Raw genomic sequence first — 24,721 nt, 5'->3', positions numbered from 1 at the left:
CTCCCCCCCAGCGGTCCGACCGGAAACCCTCCCTCCCGGTGCTCCCCCTCAGCGGTCCGACCGGAAACCCTCCCTCCCGGTGCTCCCCCTCAGCGGTCCGACCGGAAACCCTCCCTCCCGGTGCTCCCCCTCAGCGGTCCGACCGGAAACCCTCCCTCTCGGTGCTCCCCCTCAGCGGTCCGACCGGAAACCCTCCCTCCCGGTGCTCCCCCTCAGCGGTCCGACCGGAAACCCTCCCTCTCGGTGCTCCCCGTCAGCGGTCCGACCGGAAACCCTCCCTCTCGGTGCTCCCCGTCAGCGGTCCGACCGGAAACCCTCCCTCTCGGTGCTCCCCGTCAGCGGTCCGACCGGAAACCCTCCCTCTCGGTGCTCCCCCTCAGCGGTCCGACCGGAAACCCTCCCTCCCGGTGCTCCCCCTCAGCGGTCCGACCGGAAACCCTCCCTCTCGGTGCTCCCCGTCAGCGGTCCGACCGGAAACCCTCCCTCTCGGTGCTCCCCGTCAGCGGTCCGACCGGAAACCCTCCCTCTCGGTGCTCCCCCTCAGCGGTCCGACCGGAAACCCTCCCTCCCGGTGCTCCCCCTCAGCGGTCCGACCGGAAACCCTCCCTCCCGGTGCTCCCCCTCAGCGGTCCGACCGGAAACCCTCCCTCTCGGTGCTCCCCCTCAGCGGTCCGACCGGAAACCCTCCCTCCCGATTTCAGAGTAGCAGCCGTGTTAGTCTGTATTCGCAAAAAGAACAGGAGTACTTGTGGCACCTTAGAGACTAACAAATTTATTAGAGCATAAGCTTTCGTGAGCTACAGCTCACTTCATCGGATGCAACCCTCCCTCCCGATGCTCCCCCTCACCGGCCCGACCGGAAACCCTCCCTCCAAATATTCCCCCGCACCAGCCCGACCGGAAACCCTCCCTCCCGGAGCTTCCCCCGCACCAGCCCGACCGGAAACCCTCCCTCCCAATATTCCCCCGCACCAGCCCGACCGGAAACCCTCCCTCCCAATATTCCCCCTCACCGGCCCGACCGGAAACCCTCCCTCCCAATATTCCCCCTCACCGGCCCGACCGGAAACCCTCCCTCCCGGAGCTTCCCCTCACCGGCCCGACCGGAAACCCTCCCTCCCAATGTTCCCCCGCACCAGCCCGACCGGAAACCCTCCCTCCCAATGTTCCCCCTCACCGGCCCGACCGGAAACCCTCCCTCCCAATGTTCCCCCGCCCCGGCCCGACCGGAAACCCTCCCTCCCGGTGCTCCCCCTCAGCGGTCCGACCGGAAACCCTCCCTCCCGGTGCTCCCCCTCAGCGGTCCGACCGGAAACCCTCCCTCCCGATGCTCCCCCTCACCGGCCCGACCGGAAACCCTCCCTCCCAATGTTCCCCCTCACCGGCCCGACCGGAAACCCTCCCTCCCGGAGCTTCCCCTCACCGGCCCGACCGGAAACCCTCCCTCCCAATGTTCCCCCGCACCAGCCCGACCGGAAACCCTCCCTCCCAATGTTCCCCCTCACCGGCCCGACCGGAAACCCTCCCTCCCAATGTTCCCCCGCCCCGGCCCGACCGGAAACCCTCCCTCCCGGTGCTCCCCCTCAGCGGTCCGACCGGAAACCCTCCCTCCCGGTGCTCCCCCTCAGCGGTCCGACCGGAAACCCTCCCTCCCGATGCTCCCCCTCACCGGCCCGACCGGAAACCCTCCCTCCCAATGTTCCCCCTCACCGGCCCGACCGGAAACCCTCCCTCCCAATGTTCCCCCGCACCGGCCCGACCGGAAACCCTCCCTCCCGATGCTCCCCCTTACCGGCCCGACCGGAAACCCTCCCTCCCAATATTCCCCCGCACCAGCCCGACCGGAAACCCTCCCTCCCAATATTCCCCCGCACCAGCCCGACCGGAAACCCTCCCTCCCGGTGCTCCCCCTCACGGGCCCGACCGGAAATCTCCGCTGGCACCCTGATTCCTCCGTGAAGTGGGGTGCTGGAGCCCCGGGGGAAGCGTCCTGGGGGCCCCCTGCGTCTGGGGCGCTCGGTCCTTCTTCCCTCCTCTCCAGAGCTGACGGGTGCGGACCGGCGCCGGGGAAGCCCATTTCAACGCCCAACAAGAGCGGGTTCCGTCGGGGGTGACGAGCCCAGGCCCGGCCCCATCTGCTGGCGCGGGCCCTGCGCACCTCGGATCTGCGGAGCTGCCGGAGCGAGCGCGGACCGACAGCCCAGGTGCGGAGGGGTAGGTTCGTCTCAAAATACGCGTCCGGCAGCGGGTCTGTAACCGGAGAGAGACGAAGACCGAGTCAGGCAAGGCCTTTGGGCAGAGCTTTCTCCCGAGGCATGTTCCTGTGGAGCTCTGAGTGATGCTTCACTTCAGCTACGGCACAAACCCCTATTTCCCCCTACCCCGGGAGCCGTGCAGCAGCTGGAGGGAGTCGGGGGTGGTGGGGGAGCTGGGGGAGAGGGAGATAATTGCTGGGAAGGAGCCTGGTCTGGAGGCTTGCTGGGGATGGGTGGGGAAAGTACGGAAGAGGGTTTTGCGGCTGGGGCGGGACGGCTCGGGAGCTTCCTCCATCCCAGCACAGAGCGGCTTTCGGGCAGGAGGCGGAGGTGCACACTGAGACACGGTTTCGGCTGCTTTCGAGGCTCCTCCCGTGCCTGGGGGTGTTTGGACTGTCATAAGCTGCAAACACGCTTCTTCGAAAATGTAACAAATGGGCCACGAAGGCTGCATCGCTGGCAGGGCATTGGCAGGAATCAGCCTCTCGCTAGCGTGTAAGACGGGGCAGTTCAGGCAAGGGGTAGACCAAACAGGCCTTCAAAATAAAGACAGGTACTTCGTATTTGATGCAGTGAAAAAAGGCAAGTCAGGGGAGGCTGAACAGAGATGCAAGACAGTCAGAACAACGAGCCAGGAAAATCATCTTTGAAACAGCATTTTGAACGGAAACTTGAAGGTGATGTCACTGTGAAATGGGTGAGAAATTTTCCCGTTATAATCCACAATACCCAGCTGCCTGTTTACCTTAGAGACGTAACTAGAGGGCAGATACATGCTCAGGTCTTTCTCAGACCATTCACTGGAAGGGAACGTTGTAGGCTCTTCAGCTGGTGGACACTGTACGGGGAACAAAGCAAGGTCTGGTTTGCCTCCGGCAGATGGCAAGCTTAAGCTTTTCTGGAGAACAGCTTGACTGCATCCGAGGAAGTGAGCTGTAGCTCACGAAAGCTTATGCTCTAATAAATTTGTTAGTCTCTAAGGTACCACAAGTCTTCCTTTTCTTTTGCGGATACGGACTAATACGGCTGCTACTCTGAAGCTTGTTCACTGTTTCTCTCTCTCTCCCCGAAAGGTGGAACCAGTTGCTGCTCTCATCAGATAAGTCAGTGGTTCTCAAACTTTTCACAGACCACTTGAAAATCGCTGAGGGTCTCGGCCGACCATAATGATCTTTGCAAATGTTGTTTGTACTGTTAGCTAACTATTGTAAAGTGCTTTGGATAAAAGCGCTATATAAAAAAACCTTAGTAATAATTAGTATTTTTTTGTTCTACAAGTAAAAGCACACAACTCATATTTTAATATCAATAGTCTTACCTTTGTAATGTGATGGATGTGGCCTCTCTCCCCGCACCTTGGCAGCCCCCAAGCTGGGGCTGGGAAGGAGGGGTGGTTCTCCCCCGCCACAGCAGCCACAGAGCTGAGGCTGGGACGGAGGGGGGAGTCTCTCCCCAGAAGCTGCAGCCCTGGAGCTGGGGAAAGTCGCCTCTTTCTCTGGCCGCTGCAGCCCTGCACATCCCAAATTCCCCCCCCCCCCACCCCACTGACCCCTCCTACCTACCCCTTACTCCCACTAAGGCCATCATCTTGCCTTACATGTGCGTCTTCTCCAGGGTCCAGGCACCTAATTAGCGGAGCCAGGCCTGCGCAGCTCCACTAATGAGGGGGGTGGCCCTTCGTTCTCTTGTGTGCGGCTGCCCAGGCGGGCACCTCAGAGGGAACAATCCACGGACCCCCTGAATGGAGCTCACGGACCACTGGTGGTCCATGGACCACAGTTTGAGAACCTCGGAGATAAGTTTTGATTCTCTTAGTATGATGGCAACATTGGCTCGTGTATCTGATTCAGACCTAGCGCCTAAACAAAACCATGAATGGATTTAGTCTCACCCGTCTCCTGTGAGGGAGTGTGGAATCATTATCCATCTTACACACTGGGGAAGCAAAGGCCCGAGCGGGGCAGTGACTTTCCCTAGGGTCGCACAGGGAGTCTGTGGCAGAGCTGGGAGTTGAGCCCATGGCCCAGGCCAGTGCCTCATTTCCAACACTAGGCCCTGCCTCACAGAGGTCACAGGTTTGATTTTTTTCCATAGTAGTGACCACTGGATACGCGCTGTTCTGGGGTACCAGACCGTGGAATGGGGATCCCAGATCTCTCACAGGAGTTCTCTTCTGCATGGTGATACCCCAGATGTAGGCTTTTGCATCCATAAACTGTACTACCAGTGCCCCAGCTAGCCAGCTTGAAACCTCGCTCCCATCTGGTCATTGCCCTGGTGGATGCAGCCTCTACCCACCTCCCAGCAGGCGTAGCTGAATGAGCTCATCCTACTGCACAGGGTAGAGGTCCAGCAGCAGGGGGGCCTGATCTGCCAATTGTCCCATTAGATAGAAAACCGTGAATTTCTGCCAGGAAAAGCTCTGAGTCCCAGAGCAACCTCTCTTTGCTTTGGTTGCTCAGAGCAGCTGCCCTCAAACCTTCAATTTGTTGTTCCCCTTAATTTATTTCTAGGGGACCGGCCAGGCTTTCCCCTATGACCATTTCCCATGGTGCAGCGGGGAGCTAACCACCATGGCGTAGTGACTAATCTGCTGTGCTCAGAGTTACTGAGCCCCAAAGGTACCCCACAGCTGGGTGGGCCTTGGCCTGGATACTGAATAGGCAGGTGTGTGTCAGAGCTGGCCTGGTGCTCAGTGCATGGTCCTCTGCTGCTGTCTCAGACATGGAAAAGTGTTACCTTGCGACAAACACTTAAAAATACATGTTAGAGCCTCCTAAAGTGCAGAGATGGGGAGCCCCCATATCAATTTTATGGGGCCATTTGCCTGGGTGCCTTATCTTAAATTGTGCTCAAATCTTTGCAGTCACCTGTAAGCTCTATTTAAGGAGAAATAGCCAGGCTCAGCTTGATATGTGCCCTTGGATCGGGGAGAGGGAGGAAGGGAGAGGAGGTGGGGACAGCTCTGCATGCATGGATTTGCTTGGGCTTCCATGCTGGGGGAGGCAGGGTGTTGAAGGATGCGGAGGCTTGTGGTTTTTCAGAGTTACATTTGTATGGGGCCCTGGCATATCTCTCTGGCCCTTGGGCCCCATCCTTCTCCCCAGGCCGAGGGGTGCTTGCTTCCTCTGTTGTGCTTTGGACAGTTCAGTACCAAGACTGCTGAGCTCCAGAGTGTGGCGCTCACACTTGCAGCCACATGGAGGGGTTTCAGCAATGCAGCGGAGTCGAAGCCCTCCTGATGGCTGCTGTCCAAGCCACCTCCAGCCCCGTTCTACTGGTTCTCTCCCCACGATTGACCATATATGGTGGCGCAGGCTGCAGGGAGATGCTGCCAGCTGGATTTAGGATCAGGGCTGACCCCAGCCTCGGAGGCACAATGACCTTTCTCAAGAAACAAAGGCGAAGAGGAAAAGGGCAAAGTTAAGGGAAGAGAGACTCATCAAACCCTGCATGTGCCTGAGCTCGAGAGCAGTCACAGGAGGGTCCAGCGAGCTGGGGGGAGGGTGTTGTTTTGGTGTTGGGGAGGAAGGAAGGTGGGGGGAGAAGAGAATGGAGGAGGGGAAAACAAAAGTAATCCTATTCTTAACCCAGACAAATTAGCTAGGCTGCTGCCTCTGCTAGTAGAATGTGCCTGGCCCATGCATAGAAGCAACGTGCGGTCTGAAATACTCCTGGGATCTCACAGACAATTCCCCCTGCCCTCTGCTCCCTACACACACGTACCCCAGTTCTCCTCCCATGTGCAGTTCTCTCCTCCCAGTTCTGCCAGCCTCCAACCCCAACCCAGCTACAGGGCTCCCAACACCAATACCACCAGCACCCAGCCCTCTCCCCCAAACACCCACTCTGTCTGCAGCGTGGGATTGCCGAGTGCTAGCAGTAAGATGAGGGAACACATGGAGTGGTAATTAGGAAATACACCAGGGTTTTTAAGTACTCAAATCAATTATATTCTAAACTAATCGAAAATGAAGTAAACATCCCGCATGCTTCAGGGCCCGTTGGGAAAGCAGGGGCTGTGCACCCAGCATCCGTGCCAGGGACGGTGCAGCTTTGCCTCCTGGTGCTGTGCAGCATTTCTAGAGGCTTTGCCTGTGGCTGGGTTGGCACCGTGAGCCCCAGGCCTATGGATCAGTGGCAGTGGATGCGGGCAGCCAAGGCAGGATCATGTAGCAGTTAGGGATTAGCAGTAACAGGCTGCTCTTATCGTATGTTGCTTGCAAGAATTCTGGGCACTACAGAGCAGAGCTAACAGACATGCCCCAGGCACCATAGCTCAAGCAGAGAGCCAGGCTTAGGGCCCAGCTGCAGTTGGTATCTATGACAGTCCGGGGTGCAATCCAGACCAGTGAGGGGTTGTCACCACCTGCCCTGCCTCACAATACTTTGCTGCTATGCTCCCAACCTGGGCTGCTCCAGACAGTAGGCAGGGCCCACCCTGAGTGTCTGTGGATAGCTACAGCCCAAGTCAAGCACCTCTAACCCCAGCAGCCTGTCAGCAATCAGCCACACTCCGGCTTCCAGCAGCCTTGATTACCACTTGGAGGGTGATCCCAACACGCTCCCGGTCCTGGATTTTTCTCCCAAAAGGTGTTTTCTGCACCGTCCAGCCAAGTCAGTTGACCCTTTAAGGGAATCACGATACAACAGAGTTACTCACACAGTTCACAACACTGGATTAGATGTAAAACAAGTTTATTTAACTACAAAGAGAGGTTTTCAGTGAGTACAAGTAGTAAGGAATTAAAGTCAGGAATGATTACAAAATAATGATACAATGCTTCCTAGTACTAAACTTAACTTCAACTTGGTCAAGGTAAAATTCTTACCACAGGTTTTCATTGTTGACCAAGTTTCAGGTCAGGTTCTGCTCCCAAGGTTCAACAATGGTTCTCTTTTGTTCTCTTAGGTGAAAGACAGAGATGGACAGGGAGAGAGAACTTGGGGTGGTTTTGACCCTTGCTTTTATAGTTCAGTCACCCTTTGAAAAGCATTTTCCTGAGCTTGACCCCTAGTTAATGTTCTTTCCAGCTGAGAGTAAGGGGGAATGGAATGTGGCAGAGGAAGGGGGCTTCATATTCCTTTTCACCTGCGTATGCAGAAATGCAGATTTTCTTTGTTGTCTTCTTCCCCCTCTTGCTATCCGAGGACTCTGTATATACCTTATATGCAAATGGAGGTAAACACATCCCATTGTTTAAGACAGGCCTGCTTGATCAGTTCTACCTAATTGGGGCTGTGAGTTGAACACATGCCTTTAACATCATAAGGTGTGTTTGTGTATGTCATAACTTTACATATAATGTTGCTACATACATGTCACCATATTACTGACCAGTGAGGAGTTAGTTCTCAAATGATACTACACAAAACAGATTTTGTACAAAAATTATTACAGTAGTGGTTAGGGTGTGAACATAGGGCTGCATTCGGTCACAGGATCAATGCTGTGTAGCTTGTAAAATCAGCTCCTGCTCTTGGATGTACTTGAAAGGCAAGTGTTGGGACCAGAGAGGGGATGAAATGTCCAGGCCTTGCACTTTGTGTTATTTACAGCTGTGTTGAGAGATTACAATGTAGGGTCAGGTATGTCCCTTCCAGGGCTAATCTACAAATCCATGGACTGTGTGCACCGCAAAGACTCTGTTACATGTCTTTATATAAATGTATCATATGACATTGCAACCACACTGTTCTTTTAAAGTCAAGCACTCAGACTTTCAGAAATGCTAGCGTTAAAATTGGCTGTATACTTAATTTGGTCTCCTGGTGCATATGCACCATGATATAGACTATGGAATCATACACTACTTTTTCCACAGGACCCTTGCTTCATTCAGTGAATGGGTAGTTATTCAATATTTCTTTCCTCATTCAGATTTTGGTCCCTCATGGTATTTAACGCACACAACCAAACCCTGCGCTAAATACAAAATGATTTATTTCTTCCTGGCCATTGCTGACTGCTTCATAAACTTTAATGAATTTCTCTTTACCGCACCCTCTGAGCTGCTGACGGTATGTTAATATAGTCATTTTACAGCTCAGGAACTGAGACAGACAGAGATTTGCAACCAAATTGTCTGAAGCCGTCACTACTTTTGGGTGCCTAACTTGACACCACTAGGGCCTGACTTTTCAGAGTACTGAGCATTATCTAGCACTTTATAAAGTCAGTGCACCACAGTTTCCATTGACTTCAGTTGCAGCTGTGAGTGCTCAGCACTTCTGCAAATCTGGCCCCACATGTCTTGCACTGGGTGCCCAGCAAACGGGGAATGCACAAATAGTGACCGTCTGTGAAAAATTTGATTTAAGAAACTTGCCCAGCATCACACAGGAACTCTGCAGCAGAGACAGAGATGGGATCCAATTCTTCAGGGCAGCATTCAACTGCCTTTCTCTTCCTGCAGTCCCCTACTTCATTCACTACATCACTTCTAACTTCTGCCACAAACATCCTACAGACAACAGCCTCCTTTACCACATTTGCTCCCAGTGCATGGGCTGTCTAGTGCACTGACTGTGCCTGGGGTCCTGTGGAAAAAATAGTGCACAGAACCTGCCATCAGGCTATGCTGCTCAGAACACATTCTGCTTGGGTTTAACTAGGGCTGGCCCCGGAAAACACTGAACAATGATTCCAGCTGTGTTTAAATCCTCAAGAGAAGCTCAGTGAAGGGCAGAAAATACTGTAACAAGGAGCTCTCACAAAAATGCCCCACCCCTTGATGCACAGATGTCGGAGGAGGCAGTTATGGGAAATTTGTTTCCCCAGATAAACAAAATCATTTTCTCATAGCCAGAACCAAGGAGTGTGGCAAAGAAGCTCCCTCTTATGCCTTTTGGAAACACGTTTACACTGTTCCTGTAAAACAGACAGAGGAAACCAACAGCCGAACCCATTGCTCAGCTTGGGTGATAGGGAAATGGGGTGGGGCCACCTGAGGCGCTTGCCATGGAATTTTTCACCTCCCAAACAATTGCTGTAGCAAAGACCAACACAAATGCTCAGTATTTGGCACCCAGGCCAAGCTCCAGGGCCACTGTTGCCTCTGGCAGGGCAGGAGTGAGGCCCTGGCAAGGCAGGGCTTCCGCTTGCTGTGCAGTGTGGGAACCCTGGGAGTCCCTGAGATCCCTTTCTGGCTCAGCACTGAGCTCAGACCCTCGCCCTGCTGTGTAGAGGGTCAGGCTCAGGCTGGAGACCGGGCTTTAGGAGCCTGCAAGGTAGGAGTGTCCCAGAACTTGGGCTGCAACATCTACACTGCAGTTAAACAGCCCCTGCTCTCAGGTGGTACAGGCCAGCCCTGGGGTTTTAATTGCAGTGTAGACACACCCAGAGTGAATGGGATGACAGCTCTGACCTCTAGTCACGGCTGTAGCCTTTGATCCCTGGGGAGAGGCAGTTCTTTGATTAACTAATGACCGTTAAATACAAAAACATGGAAAATCAACTCAGCAAGCTCACCCCAGCAACTGCCCCACTGATTGACTTAAAGACTGACTGTGCTGTGGAACCCTCATTTCTTACAGGGGGCCTTTCCCTAGATGCTGTGGCGAGCAGCCAGCATGGTTCACTTTCACTTAGATTTTAATCATCTTCCTCCAAACCAGCACTACTGCTTTGCCCAAAAGCCAAGCCAGGGGCAGGCCAGGACTTCCTGCAGAGAAAGCAAAGCCATAATTAAACTTTAACTTCCTAATAAATAATTCATTTGTGCTATCATGTATATTATATGACTGAGCTAAATGAAAGTTTATAAAAGCAACCACCACCAAAATTCAAGGATAATTACAGCAATCAAAATGTGCTCCTGTCTTGAGACTAACCAATTCACCTGAGAGGGAACAATATGGAAAGGAAGAAGATTGTCCAATTACCCTCCAAGCATGCTCATGCGCCCTCTGAGTACGGCAGTTATTCCACCCAAGCGTCTACTAAAAATAAACACAGAGATAAGATCCTGCACTTACTGTTCCTCCACTTCCCTCCAGCATGACACTGCACCCCAGGAAAGGGGAAGCGCTGGAATTTGGGGACCTCCCCTCCACCTGTTTGCCCCTTTTATTTCAATCTTTTGGTATGAAGGGGGCTCGGTTTCAGCATTGAACATGATGGAATGTGTCAATGGACCACAACCAAGCCCCTGCTTGTCGCCCTGACCCATAAGGTGGGAGTGAGTCTCACTCACCGGCCCGAGCATGGAAACAGGCTTTGGGCCAGTACATGAGTAGCGTATGGAATTCCCTGCACACAGAGATCACACCAATACAGCAGCTGGGGGTTCACAAGGGCTGACTTTGATGGCCAATAACATTTGTGGCTATGCATTACAAGAAGGGCAAACCAGTCTCCGGTGTCAGGACCCAGGCCTGCACACGTCCAAGGGAATAGAGCTCGAGGGAGTGCTTGTCCTCTGAAATGCCCCAGAACAGCACTGCCCACTCCATCCCCACAAATCCTGGCCAGAAACAGCCTGAGAGTCCTCGAGAGCTTGGCTGTATGGACAGTGCACAGCCAGCTGGCGTGTAAGTCTATAGCGCACTAACTGGCCTCGTGGCCCTGGCTGCTGTGTTGTGAGGTAGCTGATCAGTTCCTTCCTGCCAGAGCCACCAAGGTAGCTGCAAGCTGATGTGACTGTTGCTTGTCTGCGGATTCCTTGAGGAGATGGGCTTGGGTATGCGATGATGTGGCCTATCAGCTCCTCTCTCAAGTGCCAGCTTGTGCTCCAGAATCTCAGTTTGCCTTAAGAAATTCTGAGACAACCTGAGAAACATGAACCAAGCGTGAGCGATGCCTGCCTGGGTCTGCACTGAGCCTGACACAAGTGCTCTGCTGTGCGAATTGCCCCACTCATCTCCGGCAGAAGTTAACTCAGATGCCCATAGCCGATTGTTTCTCTGTCCACATTAACAGCGACTTAACTGCTTGTGTAAGAAGGGCGCAAGAGGTCACAGAGCTGCACAGGTCACTGAGCGGCACGGCACATTTTGGTGCCGCAAGTCACTGACATAAGGCAGCTTCAGACCAATGTGAAAGCATCAACTCCTCCCAGCACTAGGTCCCTGGTGCTGCACATGCCCAGCTGTGGGCTGCAGTCCTAGCAGCAGAGGGGCCTTTGGAAGGGCACGTGCCCTGCTCCAGAGAGTCACCCCACAGCGGGGGGTGAGGATGAGCTTTGACTCCGTCTCCGGTGCCAAAGGGCCTGTCTGGTCATGTCTGATTTGGAAGGAGAGTTCACAGGTCCAACAATGAATCATTTCAGACTCTGTTCTCCTCTCTCAGCCCAGTCAGAGTGCTAGGGAGTAGATGGAGCAGTGCTGTGATTCCAGGCAGTGGGTCAGCCTGACCACTCGGCCCCTGACACTGTGCAGAGCATGGGCTGGGTGGGAAATGGAACTAAGCATCTTGCCGGGGGTTCACGTGGACTGCAATGCCACAGCTGGGAATCGGGGTCCTGCTCTTCGGGTGTGTGTGTGTGTGTATGTTCCTCCTCCCCCTTCTCTCTCCTACAGACATTTCCACAATCAGCCCCAGACCCTGAACCACAGCAAACACCAGCAGTTTGACAGCTTTCAATGAGTTAAACACCAAGGTCCCTCCAGTCGAAGAGAGGCAAAACCCCAAGCCACCCATCCAGGCTCCACATGGCCAAAGTGACCTGCCAGGCACCTCCTCCTTACCCAGGGGCCTGCAGCAGGGCTGCGTGGCATGGCAGGGCCCCCACCCCAGAGGAATGGCTGCAGGACACAGCAGAACAACCCACGGACCATTTGGGACATTGCTCTTCCGAGCCAGACAGACTAGGGCCAGCCCTCTGACCCAGCTCCTGCCCGTGCCTCACCAGGACTGGACGCTGACAGTCAATTCACTGGGACCCCAGCACTTTTGATACAGACCAGCAGAGGAAGCCAGTTCGGGAGCATGGCCTGTTGCCTACGTTTTGTCCCCGGGGAGCATCAAACCCCAACTGCTGGGGCTATCCAGGTCTCGCAGCCTGGCCGGGGCGCTGAGCTCCCACAGCTCTCATGTCAGCTGGAGCTCATGCCAGCACACCCTGGCCGCAAGATGTGAACACTTAAGGGCATGAACACAGCGGAAACAAACTCATGTGACGTCAGGACAGGCGAGGTGTGAGCAGTGTTTGCCCAGGAGGCAGCCAGGAAGGGGCTGAGCTGTCATCGACTGAGTAACCCGCTGAAAAGCGAGTGGCCCCTCTGCTGCCCCAGGAGCTGGCCAACAGTCAGGGTTTGAGCGGAAGGGGCCCCGTCTCGCCTCTGTATAACGCAGGCCTCCAGAGCCACCCAACCCCCGCGCCCTGAACCAACCACCGAGATGAGCCCGAGGAGACTGAACGCTTGTGCCACAGGCAGGAGAGGGGAACCGCGGGCACCAGAGCCCTATGCCCCTGCAAGGGCAGGGGCCTGATGAAGTGAGCTATGCCCAGCTGAGCTGCAAGGGACCCACAGCACATGCTACAGAGGAACGCGTGCCGTGAGGGCCTCTTGCTGAATGTACCCTCCCCACATAGTGGTTACCCAGTGGCTGCCAAGCCCCCTGGTGGGGTGAAGCACCATGGGAGGTAGCCAGGTTTCTGCATGCCCCTCCTTGAACTTCCCACCCCCAGCTCCGACAAGAGCGACACCAGCTCCCCCAGCCCCATGGATGCTGCTTGTGCTCCAACAGGGAGCGTCTGTTTGCCCCGACGGCATCTACAGCTGTTTTCACCCAGTGCGTGAGCTGCCTCAGCCTGGCCCTCACCTCAGGGCTGCATGCTCGGGGCGTGTGGGTCTCTCACAGTCTGGGTGCAGAGGACCTTTATGACTGCTGCCGTGTCTCAGAGCTTCACATATACAGGGCTGCTTGTCTCGGCTGAGCATTCGGCACGCCTGCTCCTCTCCATCACAGACGGCCATCTCAAACCGTCCTGGAGACGTTCACAGGGGCCTGTTGCTGCGGGGTCCCTGCTCCACACCAGCACTGCGCACAAAGCCCTTGGTCTCTGCACACGGCCTCTCCGCAGTAACGCTCCTGCCTGCCAGCCCCCGCGTTGGGGCTTTTCAGCTCCTTTATTTCTTCTTCATGGCAGATGCACTCTTTGGGCTGAACCCGATGCAGGCCCCAAGTCAGCGTCCCTCCACTGCCCTGCCAGGGCCTGGGGTTAGTTTCCCCAGAGAATGGCTGCAGAGAGGGGCATGTGAAGTGCTGAGGCTTCCCTGGGCCACTTTTTCACTTCAGACCGTGAGACTCTTTCAGGCTCCTGCAGGATCAATGTTACCGGGCCGTTCTCAAGAGCCTTCCAGCCGAGAGTCTGCACCCTGCCCCGTGGCCTGCTCCTGCCACAGACCCAGCTCTCCCCCATCCCGACTCTGCAGCTTGGCTCTTCAGCCAGTGAGTGCTTCATCTCCTCAGCCCCCACTTGCACACTAGGGAGCCCCAGGCTCTGCCCCCCTCCCCTACCCCAGCTGCCCCCCCATTGTTAGCTTGCACTTTAATGATATTTTCATGACTGTTTTAGACCCTCTCTGGGAGCCATGGGGGACGAATGTGCATTACATCATCCCCCTTCCCTCCCAGTAAATCAGGCATTGGGTTGTGCGTATCCATGACCCATTCATGACAGGGATAAAATCCAGATGTTCCAGCCCTACGTGCAGCTGGGTCATTTCCTTTTTTGGCTAAGAACGGGAGGCTCTTAAACCCGACTGAAAGAGGAGCCTGGGGGCCCGTTTGCAAAGAAATTGTTTGCGGTTAATCTCTGGAAACAGCTCTTCAGAAACCATGGGCTTGCAGAGCTCCTGTCAGAGGACAGGCTCCCTCAGGAAACCTCTACAGCCAGAGTTGCCTGCTCATTGTTTGAGGCCTAGTAGAAAAACCAGAGCTCAGGTCCCGACACAACGGCAGCAACAGAATCAGAATGGAAAGAATAGTTTTGCTGCCCGCCAGAGCGAACATTTGTAGGAGCCTCTAATCGAGGCAGGCCTGCGAGTGCGCAGAGCCAGCACTGAGGTCACTGAGAGACTTGGAGGCTGTGTCTTTTATCCCTGGCTTCCCCTCGCATGGCAATCTGGAGAGCTGGTAGCACAGCTCCAGGGGGAAGTGGAGGGGGAATGCTGGAGAGGCCGGGGGCCAGGCAAAGGCCCAAAGGAAGTCACAATGGCTGTTAGTAAATGTAAAGGAATCTGTGGAAAAGAGTTTCAGATGTTAGGGGAATAAATGATTCCACAGCAGATAAAAGTGAGTAATGAGCGTACAAGGCGGATGGGAAGGCTGCCAGGAAGGAGACCAGCTGGGGACTGCAGCAACATCCCCACACAGGCTCTTTCCAAGAGCTGAAGCTGAGGTCAAATGGAGCGAACACAGGGAAGCACAAGGGGCTTTTCTGTAATGTGGAACCACTTAATTCGGTGTCATAAGGGTCACATGCCAGTGACTCAAATGCCAGTTCCTGCCAGCCTGGGATCCACTGCACTGCTGGGTCCAGAGGAGCTTAACCAGTCCAGGATCTACTGAAGTAACCAGCCCACATAAGACCTTCCTGGGGTGAGAGTGGTGACCACTTAACTCCTGTCCCTGGACTTGAAACCTTCACTTTGCCCCATGTACCCAGGAAGGGCCCAAGTGCTTTGTCTGGGTAGTTGAGCAACGTGCAAAGACTGAAGTCACAGATGATAGATCTAGGGAGAGGGTCTCCACTGCATCCCTGAAAAGCCGGGAGTGAGGGAAATTGAAACTGGTCTAGGTGGGGATTGTGGTATCATCCTAGAGTTAAAGGCTGGGCAGGCTGCTGGGGGAGGGGAAACCATGGGGAGTGCAAGAGGCTGCCCCCAGTTCAGGGCTTTGGGAGCAACTCTAGGGAGAGCAAAAAGTAAAATAGCTCTTTAAAGACAAGCCTGACCCCACAGCGATGACATTAATTCAACCCCACCCTACTCCCACCCCTGCTTGGAGAAAATACAGCCAGAGAGAGGTGTCATTACAATGGTTTATTATATAAAGCCTTACAGAAACATACAAGAGACTGGAGGGTAGGACACTTACATAGGAAGCTTCCTTTCTAAAAACCGCTCCAAACTCTTCAGAATAGCGCACACACCCAAACTCTGACTTACCCGCATCAAAGCTTTCAAACGAGGGTTTCAGTAAGGATTTGAATACACAGCTAATAACAATTCAACATGCATAACATTCTCTTGGTAAATGAACCCTGCTGGGGATGGGGCTAGCCCGTTCCTCCAGCGGGTTTGGTTACTGAGTGACAGATAAAGTATAAAAAGGAAAACACAAGGAAGTCATATTCAGAAAAGCATCCCATTACCTGGGCGAAAGGGGGCAGGGCGTGAGCACCCCAAGTGAGACAGGGCTCCAGGGGAACTCGAGGCAGCTCCGCAGTTTTGCATAGCCCAGTCTTCAGAGAAGTAAAACTTTGCCAGCTGGGACACCAGCCTCCCTCTGGGGAGCCAACGTCACACCCATTTTCAGTTCCTCTCTGTAGGGCCTTACCAGATTAATGGCTGTGAAAAATGTGTCACGGAGCATGAAATGTGGTCTTTTGTGTGCTTTTACCCTGTACTGTACAGATTTCACGGGGGAGACCAGCGTTTCTCAAATGGGGGGTCCGGACCCAAAAGGGAGATGCAGGGCAGTTACAAGGTTATTTTATGGGGGTCACGGTACTGTCACCCTTATTTCTGCACTGCTGCCTTCAGAGCTGGGCAGCTGGAGAGCGGCGGCTGTTGGCCGGGTGCCCAGCACTGAAGGCGACGCCTCGCCAGCAGCATCACAGAAGTAAGGGTGGCAATACCGCAACCCCCACTACTATAACCTTGAGACCACCCCCCACAACTTCTTTTTGCATCAAGACCCCTACAATTACAACACCCTGAAATTTCAGATTTAAATGGCTGAAATCATGAAATTTACGATTTTTAAAATCCTATGACCATGAAATTGACAAAAATGGACAGTGAATTTGATAGGGCCCTACTTCTTTGGGAATGAGAAGCCCAGACTGGGGGTAAGGGTCAGCAGGCTGAGCCAGGTCCCAACCAGCATCTGACCTGCAAGGTGCTGAGCAACCACGGCTTCCCCTGCAGCCAATGAGCATGACGAGAGCTCAGCACCTGGCAGGAGGGGGAGAAAGGAGGGGCAGAGCCTTTGACTGCTGTCTTGGGGGCTGGTTCAATTTATCTGCAGCCTTGCCTGTCGTTAATACAAACACAGCCGCCATTCATCCCCCTCTCCCATCCATCTCTCCCTGCAGCACCCAGGGCTGAATTCAGAGCACAGCCTGCAGCTGAGACAACTGTGCACAAACTTCCAGAGGATGAACAACCATATTTGGGGTCAATATATATATATATATATATATAGAGCGCGTGTGGCCGCGCCCTGTCTGCAGCACCCAGTAAGGGGGAAAGTGCAGACAACACCATCAGCTCTAATAGCTCTCACTGCCTCTGAAATGCCCTTTTCAACTGCTCTGCTAAGTGGCTCTCAGGCAGAAGGAAGAGCTTTTGGCTACCAGCTGGGCAGCACTTGCGCACAGAGCACAAAACTAGCTCCGAAAGCACCTGAGCCGCTTCGCAGTGCTCTTGGAGTTGGTGTTAAATAAACTAATTCGTGCAGCTCTTGGAAGCTGATGGGGACCCTTCTGCTAGGGGGCTGAGCAGAGGGAGGGGAGATGTTGCAGGGAGGTGAGGGAGCCAGAACCCTCAGCACCACCTGGTGATTCAGGTTCCCCTGCCATATTAGTGACATCTCCCTGAAGAGTGAGGAATGAGGCGGGAGAGAGACATCAGAAAAAGCCATTCCCCAATGTGGGCCATGTGCTCACTCCAGCATGCTCTGCTCACAGCCAGCCAGGTCCCTGGCCACCCAGAAACACCCCAGGCTGCAACGAGCGGCACAAAGAGCGTTGCAAACTTGCTCAGTGAGACACCATGTTACCCTCACATTAGGGGAACAGGCTGTGCTGCAAACCCACACTGGGGAGGCAGGAGCCTCAGGAAAGCCTGGCTCACAGGACAGGAGCTGCTGCCCATCACTCAGAGCAGAGGGAGCACATGGGGGAAGGGAAGAAAACCAGTAACAAGAAGGAAGGACAAAGCAGCATATGGAGCCTAAGACCCACTGCCCAGCCCCTTTGCTCAGACAGGGGCTCCCAGCTCAGCCAGCGCCCAAGCGCATAGGAAAGAGCAAATAATGAGGGACTTGGAAGCTCCTTTTGTTCGGCTTTTATTTAGCTTCACTCTGCAGAAAGCCTAGGGTGGCTTATTCTAGCCTTCAGGGGAAGGGCACAGGCACCCCGAGCGTACACTGTGGTGAGGGGATCAGCCCTCTCCAGGGCAACAAAAGGCACATCTCCCTCCTGCCCTGCACCGACAGCTGTCAGGGTGTCTGGTACAAAACCCCTGAAGAGCAGATAAAGCCCCGATCCACGACCTCTTGCCAGGCTTATAGGTCGCTGCTGCATTCGCGGCAGAGGATCTCGTCGTGTTGTGGGACGAAGCCTTTCCCCACCAGCGAGCTGGCGCAGCGAGCGCAGTTGAAGCAGTTATGGTGCCAGTGACGATCCTCAAAGGAGATATATTTACCCCCTCCGAAGCCTAGAGAAGGGGGACAGAGCATAGAGTTACCCGGAGCACTCAAGGCAGATTCCTGAAGGGCCTAGGGTAAGCAGGCAGCCAGTTAGGGGTCTGTGCACAACCCTGAATGACTAAATCTCTTTGGGAAGGACCTGACTGAAGCCAGCCGGCTGAGAGAAGCTGAGTTCTGCCCCTTGTCCAGAAGGCAGGACGACGTGCAGGTTTCATAAGTGCTATTGCAGAGACAGCAACAAAGATAACACTGGTGACCTGGGGCGGGGCAGCAAACCAGCATTGTCTCTAACCACGGAACCTACGTTCTCACTGAGTGACTCGGTGGCCTTTCCAGAAGCAATAAACCCAAGCCATGGAGGGAGGGTCAGTGAAGGAGACCAGGCAGCCTCCTGGTGCAGGTGTATGAAGGGAGAGACCCACTCGTCTCACTTTGGCAAGCGTAAAAGGTCCAATTTCTGGAGCCTCCTAGCCTAGCCCTGGGCTGCAAAACCTCCCCACTTTACAGCGGTGAAGAACCCTTCCAGGATCCCTAACAGAGAGGCCAGTCAGAGCTATCAGATCCCACCACATGGAGCATGTCCTGGGAGTTCTGGCGAGTTCTGTAGGAAGGCTGCAGGGTACCAAAACACAGACAGTCCTCCCCAGGTGTGCACAGTATGTTCACTGCTCTGACAAGAGTAGGACACACCCCAACACTTGAGCTTTGCAAGAACGAAGTGAGAGCAAGAATACGAGCAACACAAACTCCTCACTGCAATTTAACTTCTTCCCCATTGCATGGCCTCTCTCTATGAGCAGCTGAAACAGGCTGCTGAGGAACAAGTCCAGGAGCAGCCTGTCACATGCCCCAGGGCACTCTTGGCAATAACATTCTCCCATCCTGGGAGGCCTGAAGTTCTGAACAGCCCTTCAGTGAGCCCTGGAGGGTGGCAGTGGGATGCAAGAGCTGCGTACGCCTTACGCTGGCCTGCTGCAGAGGGGAATTCACCACCATGAATAAGGCAAAGCAAGGTCTGCTTTCTGCTCACGGGCAGAGACACGGTGCCCGCTCACAAGGGACCATGTGCTGCGCTCCAGTCTCCATGGTTACCTGTGATGGGCTTTGCGCAGGCGCTGCACTTCTTGGCATAGAGGTTCCCAAAGCACTTGACACAGTAGGGATTGTCCTCCTGGGAGGTGAACTGCTGGCCTGCCAGAGGAACCTTGCAGCCAGTGCAGACAAAGCACTCCTTGTGCCAGGGCTCGTCACGGTAAGTCACTCCTCCCTTGGTCAGCGACTGGGGAAGGGAAAGCACCAGTTACACCCGTATCTCCCTGAAGAGCTGCTGCAGGCAGCCCCGGGAGCCCAGAGCCCTGGTGCTTATAAAGATCTCAGCCTCCGGAGCCCTTTCCATAGGGAGACTGACAGGGGCTGGATGCAAGGCTAGCACACTTTCCACGAGCGCACTGCAGTTATAACATGAGACCCCCTTCTCAAGCCAGTCAAGGGAACTCAACTGGACCCTCAGCAACCACTGAGCCGCACAGAGCCATGGCGGGCCTGGCGCTAAGGGGAGCCCTCTGCTGTCTCCAGAGCAGGGTGTGATGCTGACACATCAGGCAGCAGCAAGTCTCCAGACCAGGCACACAGACATGCCTCAGCTTGGAGATCTCAACAGCACTCAGCAGAGCCTTTTGGAGAAGCCTGGAGAGCAGCATCCCCCATGATGCGAGCAGGGAAGGGAGCCCGGCCACACCCACCCCTTTATTACTACTGGATAGGTACCGGCAGTGTGCTGGGTGCAGTGCTGCTGGCCCAGATCCAGGGGAACACTGACATGACCCTTAGGAAGCTGGTTACACCCCAGGGGATCATGGAACAGCACCCCACCTCCTATGCCTGGAACTGCTTTCCGCGGAGACCACTGGCTGCCCCAGGAAAATCTCATCTAACAGAAGCGCTAGTCTGGCAGGCCAGCATTACCTTTTTGCATCGAGTGCAGCGGGGGGCAAACTTGCTCTCATAACAGGGGACGCAATAATAATCCTTCTTGTCGGGGATAAAGGACCGCGACCCAATGGGCTGCTGACAGCTGCTGCAGATGAAGCAATGCTCATGCCAGGTTTGTCCACTGTATTCCAGTTTCCGGGATCCTGGAAGTGAAGCAGATCTGGGCTCAGGGCACCGCTGGGAGACAGCAGCTGCACCTTCAGACAGGCTCAGCAAGTGACATGTCCTCAAACCAACAATGCTCTACGGAGACGGAGCCTTGTGTCCTGAACTCGGCTTGAGCCTGGGAAGGGGGGCCTGGTGCTAGCATTTTGTACCCGTGGACAGATCGCAGGAAAGCTAGTGCCTGGAGGCCCATTCCTTCCTCATGTCCTAGTACAGTCACGCCACATGGGGCAGTTCTCCCTTCATACAGAGAGTCACCAGTCAAGCCTCTCAGCACAGGAGAGCTCGAGACGCCTGGGGGTAACAGGCAGGCAATGCCCCAGGGGCCTGGCACAGCCCCAGCCCCCCAAAGGCTGGGTCTCCATCAGCCTTTAGCCAGTGACTTCCTGGACCCCCCAGAGACAGGGCAGAGGATGCTCCAGAGCCTCTGGAGCTGCCTCCCCACATTCTCCTCCTCCATGGCCATCCCCCAACACAGAACCCACAGACAAGGGCTGCAGGGGAGACCACAGTTCTGGGTCCCCAATGAGGGCCTCATGTCTGCTCAGCAGAGGGGAGCTGGCACCAGGCCTCTCTGTACAGGTACGGCATGTCCCTGGGCCCTTGCCCGGCACCCACAGGGCACTGCCCCCGGCTGGGATGACAGGAGGGCAGCTGCTGGCCCAGCAGAGCCTGCCAAGGTCCAGGGGAGGCTCTGTCTCCTGCCAACAACCCCCGCCCCAGAGCCTGTACCTGGCATGACGGTCTTCTCACATGCGACGCACTTGGAGGAGAACTCGCTGCAGTAGCAGTCGTTGCACAGCAGCTCCTCGTCCTGGCAGGTGAAAGGCTCGTCGGCCAGAGAGCGGTCACAGCGGAAGCACCGGAAACAGTGCTCGTGGTAATGGCGATCCTCGTAGTACAGCTCCTGCGAGAGAGAGCGGGGGTGTCACTCGCCCATGGGGGGGGTATGGGGCAGGCCCCACTAGGGCGCAGCCCCCAGCCCCTCACTCACCCTGCAGTCGTGGCCAATCAGCTCCTTGCACTCCTCGCAGGTGTTAGCGAAATGGGCATCGTAGCAGGGGATGCAGTAGGGGCCCATGTCCATCTGGATGTACTTCCGCCCATACAGGGACTCCTTGCAGTTGTCACAGTCAAAACCTTCCGTCATGGTGCTGACTCGAGAGTCTCCCACACCTGTCCGGGGAAGCCCCATAGGTTAGGATCTGCTCAGAGCCGCAGCGGTGCGAAGGGCTGAGCCTCCCCATGATTCCCCCGCCACCTCCAGAGGCGAGGGGCAGATACGGGCCGCATGCCCAGGATGCTCCCTGTGTCAGGCAGCATTGCACAGAACTAAGCCTGGCCATACACGGCCAGCATGGGGCACAGGCGCTGCTCCTGCTCATGGACAACACGTGTTTCCAGAAATGGTCCGGTGTGGTGTCGAGCGCACCTTCCGCTTGCACGTAAAGCAGAGCCAGCCATCAGAACATGCATACACCAGTCACCAGGCCCTGCACGGAGAAAGCCTGACAGGGAACGAATGACTGAGCCGGTCGCTGGACGACGCAGGGTCACGGGCTCCTGGCTGCAATCCTCAGGACAGCATGCAACACCCGAGAAGAACAACAAAAAATGGGAACAATTTTGTGTGCAAAAACATTTTTGGACTGAAGTGCGTGACCAGCTGGGTGGGTGCGTGCATGAGCCCAACAGAGGGAGAAACAGACATCCCTCTCACAGACCCAAATGCAGCGATTAGCCTCCCACCCGAAGCCTAGGATGGGACGCGTTCCTGCACCACATCTTCAAAGCTTGGGATGTTAGAAACTAGCTCAGGCAAGCACTAGAAGCTTCCAAATGGCTCTAAAGCAGACGAACAGGGGAGCATCGAGCATGAGTCGGTGCCCAGTCATTTTGCCAGTACAAAGACATTTCTAATCAAAGCCACATCCCCAGGATCCTCCCTGGAAATGTATTTCCAAAGTACAAGCCTTTTGCTGCATGTGCATGTTTTCACACACGAAAGCACAAAACACATTCTCTGGTTTTGCTTTGGGAGAAGCCGGTTTACGAGATTTGTTACTGGCCCTATTTCTCTCCAAGGTATAAGGGTTTGTCTACACCTGGAGTTATTCCAGAGTAGCTACAAATTTACAGCCAGCCTTAATCCAAATTAATTTCCAAGTGTAGAGAAGCCTATGGTGTTTATACCAGAGACAGGTTTCAGAGTAGCAGCCGTGTTAGTCTGTATTCACAAAAAAGAAAAGGAGTACTTGTGGGAGTACATTTAAATGTAAATGCATCCGATGAAGTGGGCTGTAGCTCACGAAAGTTTATGCTCAAATAAATTTGTTAGTCTCTAAGGTGCCACAAGTCCTCCTTTTCTTTTATATCAGAGAGAGCCAGGCTTTGCAATCCTCTTTACGAACCCAGTGGATCAGAAGAGTTATTACAGGTATTGAGGGATAAATCCCAGAACAGGACAGGGGAACAATCGCAAGTTCCTCTGCATCTCGGTGTTGTCTGCCTAGGCTGCGGGCAGTTGCCTTCCTGATGCTGGGCTGAAGCCCTGCAGGGCTGGGGAAGGTCTGCTCTGGCTTGCACAGCATGAGTCATCAGGGCTATTCACAGGCCTGGGATTAGGGTTCCCAGCTGTTGCAGAGTCTTGCTACATGCAGAGAGAGCGCTGCCGACTGTTCTTGCCTAGCCACGTGACAGACAGATGGGAACAAAGTCCCTGCTCAGACCCACTCATTAACCAGCTGCATCCCTGCCAGCTCCTGTCTGTTCTTCTGACCCCCTTCCTACCACAGCAGCAATGGGGTCCCCTGCACATGGCTGAGGAGTGTGGGGAGATTTACACACAGAGCCCTTGCTGAATGGCAGCCTTGCCAGCTTGGGCTGAGTAGCAGCCAGCAGCCAAGCTATAAGGGAACTGCTCTGTCCATCACTCATCCACACCCTACACACCCCTCCCCCCTGCAGCTGCATCCTGGGGCAAGTGAGTTTATGGCAGCAGGAATGACTAGCTCCAAGACACCAGCTGTGCAACTCCCCATTAGTCTCCAATACCTGCTAAAAATACACGGGCAGCCAGAACAGGCCCTCAGGTTCACAGTGAGCATCATTAATGTGTGTCCGGGATAACGAAAGATTTCCTGAGCTGCTCTGACGGGGGCCACCCTGTCTGCCTGGGGAGAACGGCCCCGCCCCCAAAGGTTTGCTCCACAGTGAGGACTCTGAGCCAGGAAGGTTCATGTTTAGAAGTGCTGCAGCCCAGGGACTGCAGAAGATGAAGGAAGCAGTCTGGGCCCCCGTCCTTTGGAGATGGCCCTGCCACTTGTTTCCCAACATATAACGCGAGTCACTCCTGCATGCTGGGCAACATGTCCAGCCCCTTTCGAGGCTCACAGCATGGACTCATGCTGCCTTGCTGGACTTTGCTTCCCAGAGTGATTTCATCCCTTCATCTGAGAGAAGAGTCTATTGCTACCTCCCTCCCCCACCCCGTACACCTCAGTGAGAGGGACTCAAAGGGATGACAACAGGGAACACCCCCACCCCCCGTACAATACTGTAAAGGCCTCAGAGATGACAGGAGAAAACCAGACTGGTAGGATCTCAGCTCCAGGACAATGTGTTTCTGTGTTGAAGCATGATTTGCCAAATCAAACTCCATCTCTCTGCTGCAGCTGAGTCAACATTGTGATCAAAACCAAGAACAGGTCTCTCAAAAAAAATAGTTCCAGGACAGGGACATTTCAGTCTCAAATACGGTCTCTCATTTGGCAGCCTCTCGGCTCAGGCTGTTTCCTGCCCAATCCCCTTCTCCCTGAACCATGCTGGAGATGGTTGCCAGCAGAGAATGCCACTAAGGGCCTGCCTGCATTACCGATTTTGCACAGGAAGAGGCAAGCCCCTGGGTAAATGCACTGCACTGGTATAAAGGAGGGCTCAGACAGTGCCACTTGACCCAGTTCAGACCACAGTGCATCTCCACTGGGGGCTGGCGTGCACCAGCAAAACTACAGCAATGCTAAAATCCTTAATGTAGACAAAGCCCTTAGGTGGGACCTAACACCACATTCTTTGCAGGCGCATAGGAAGAGTGCTGGGAAGAGGAAGAGATACAAACTGCACAAGCCCTTTGAAAATGGTACTTGAACAACTAGCTCAAAGTACTGTCCCCATCTGTAATATACACATAACCCACTGGCAGAGTGCATCACATCCATCTCCAGCAGCTAGTTTACCAGAGGATAACAGCCTACTACTGGTACCTGTGCTGCTATGTTGAAGGCTCCAGGTGCAGATCTTGCTGACTCCTTATGAGGGGGGTTGTTATAAGCATCCCTCTGAACGGCATCCAGTGGCAAGACCCTCATCCCCATCCATGTCATGTGGCCTTAGTGCTAGCTAGCCAATTGCTGTTGCATTTCCTACACCACTTTCCCCCCTCCTTGGCGGTTACTGCTTCCCAGAGTCCATCCGTCTGTCCGTCCATCTGTCCACCTACGTCTGCCACACAGCTGTCTTGCAAGATAGAGTGCGCTGCTAAAAGGGTGTCAGCTTGGAGCTAAACTTGCTTATTCTCCAGGTTGAACAGACCACAGAGTGCATGACGGCAGGACAGTGAGCCCAGGGCTGTCTGCGGGCACAGACCGCTGCCTGGCTGTGTAGGGACACATGCTGCCCGTTCCAGGGAGGGGAGAGCAGCAGATAA

The 24,721-nt window shown here is 54.7% G+C and overlaps 1 protein-coding gene across 2 annotated transcripts in view; it reads right to left on the bottom strand.

The window, feature by feature from the left end:
- Window positions 1–15,230: 15,230 nt before the first annotated feature.
- The window catches only part of FHL3 (four and a half LIM domains 3), a 37,598-nt gene continuing 28,107 nt past the window's right edge, over window positions 15,231–24,721 (bottom strand). For both annotated transcript variants that reach the window (XM_038377389.2, XM_043505865.1), the window contains exons 2-6: window positions 21,011–21,192; window positions 20,749–20,923; window positions 19,825–19,994; window positions 18,952–19,138; window positions 15,231–17,867 (exon numbers count right to left, since the gene is read on the bottom strand). In XM_038377389.2, the coding sequence (XP_038233317.1) occupies window positions 17,716–17,867; window positions 18,952–19,138; window positions 19,825–19,994; window positions 20,749–20,923; window positions 21,011–21,166 (840 nt within the window). In that variant the 5' untranslated portion in view covers window positions 21,167–21,192 and the 3' untranslated portion in view covers window positions 15,231–17,715. The remainder of the gene's footprint in view (window positions 17,868–18,951; window positions 19,139–19,824; window positions 19,995–20,748; window positions 20,924–21,010; window positions 21,193–24,721) is intronic.

The sequence above is a fragment of the Dermochelys coriacea genome, chromosome 19, assembly GCF_009764565.3.
Source record: "Dermochelys coriacea isolate rDerCor1 chromosome 19, rDerCor1.pri.v4, whole genome shotgun sequence".
In the NCBI taxonomy this organism is placed as follows: domain Eukaryota; kingdom Metazoa; phylum Chordata; order Testudines; family Dermochelyidae; genus Dermochelys; species Dermochelys coriacea.
The sequence above is the reverse complement of the archived record's forward strand: the minus strand, read 5'-3'. Positions and strand labels throughout refer to the sequence as shown.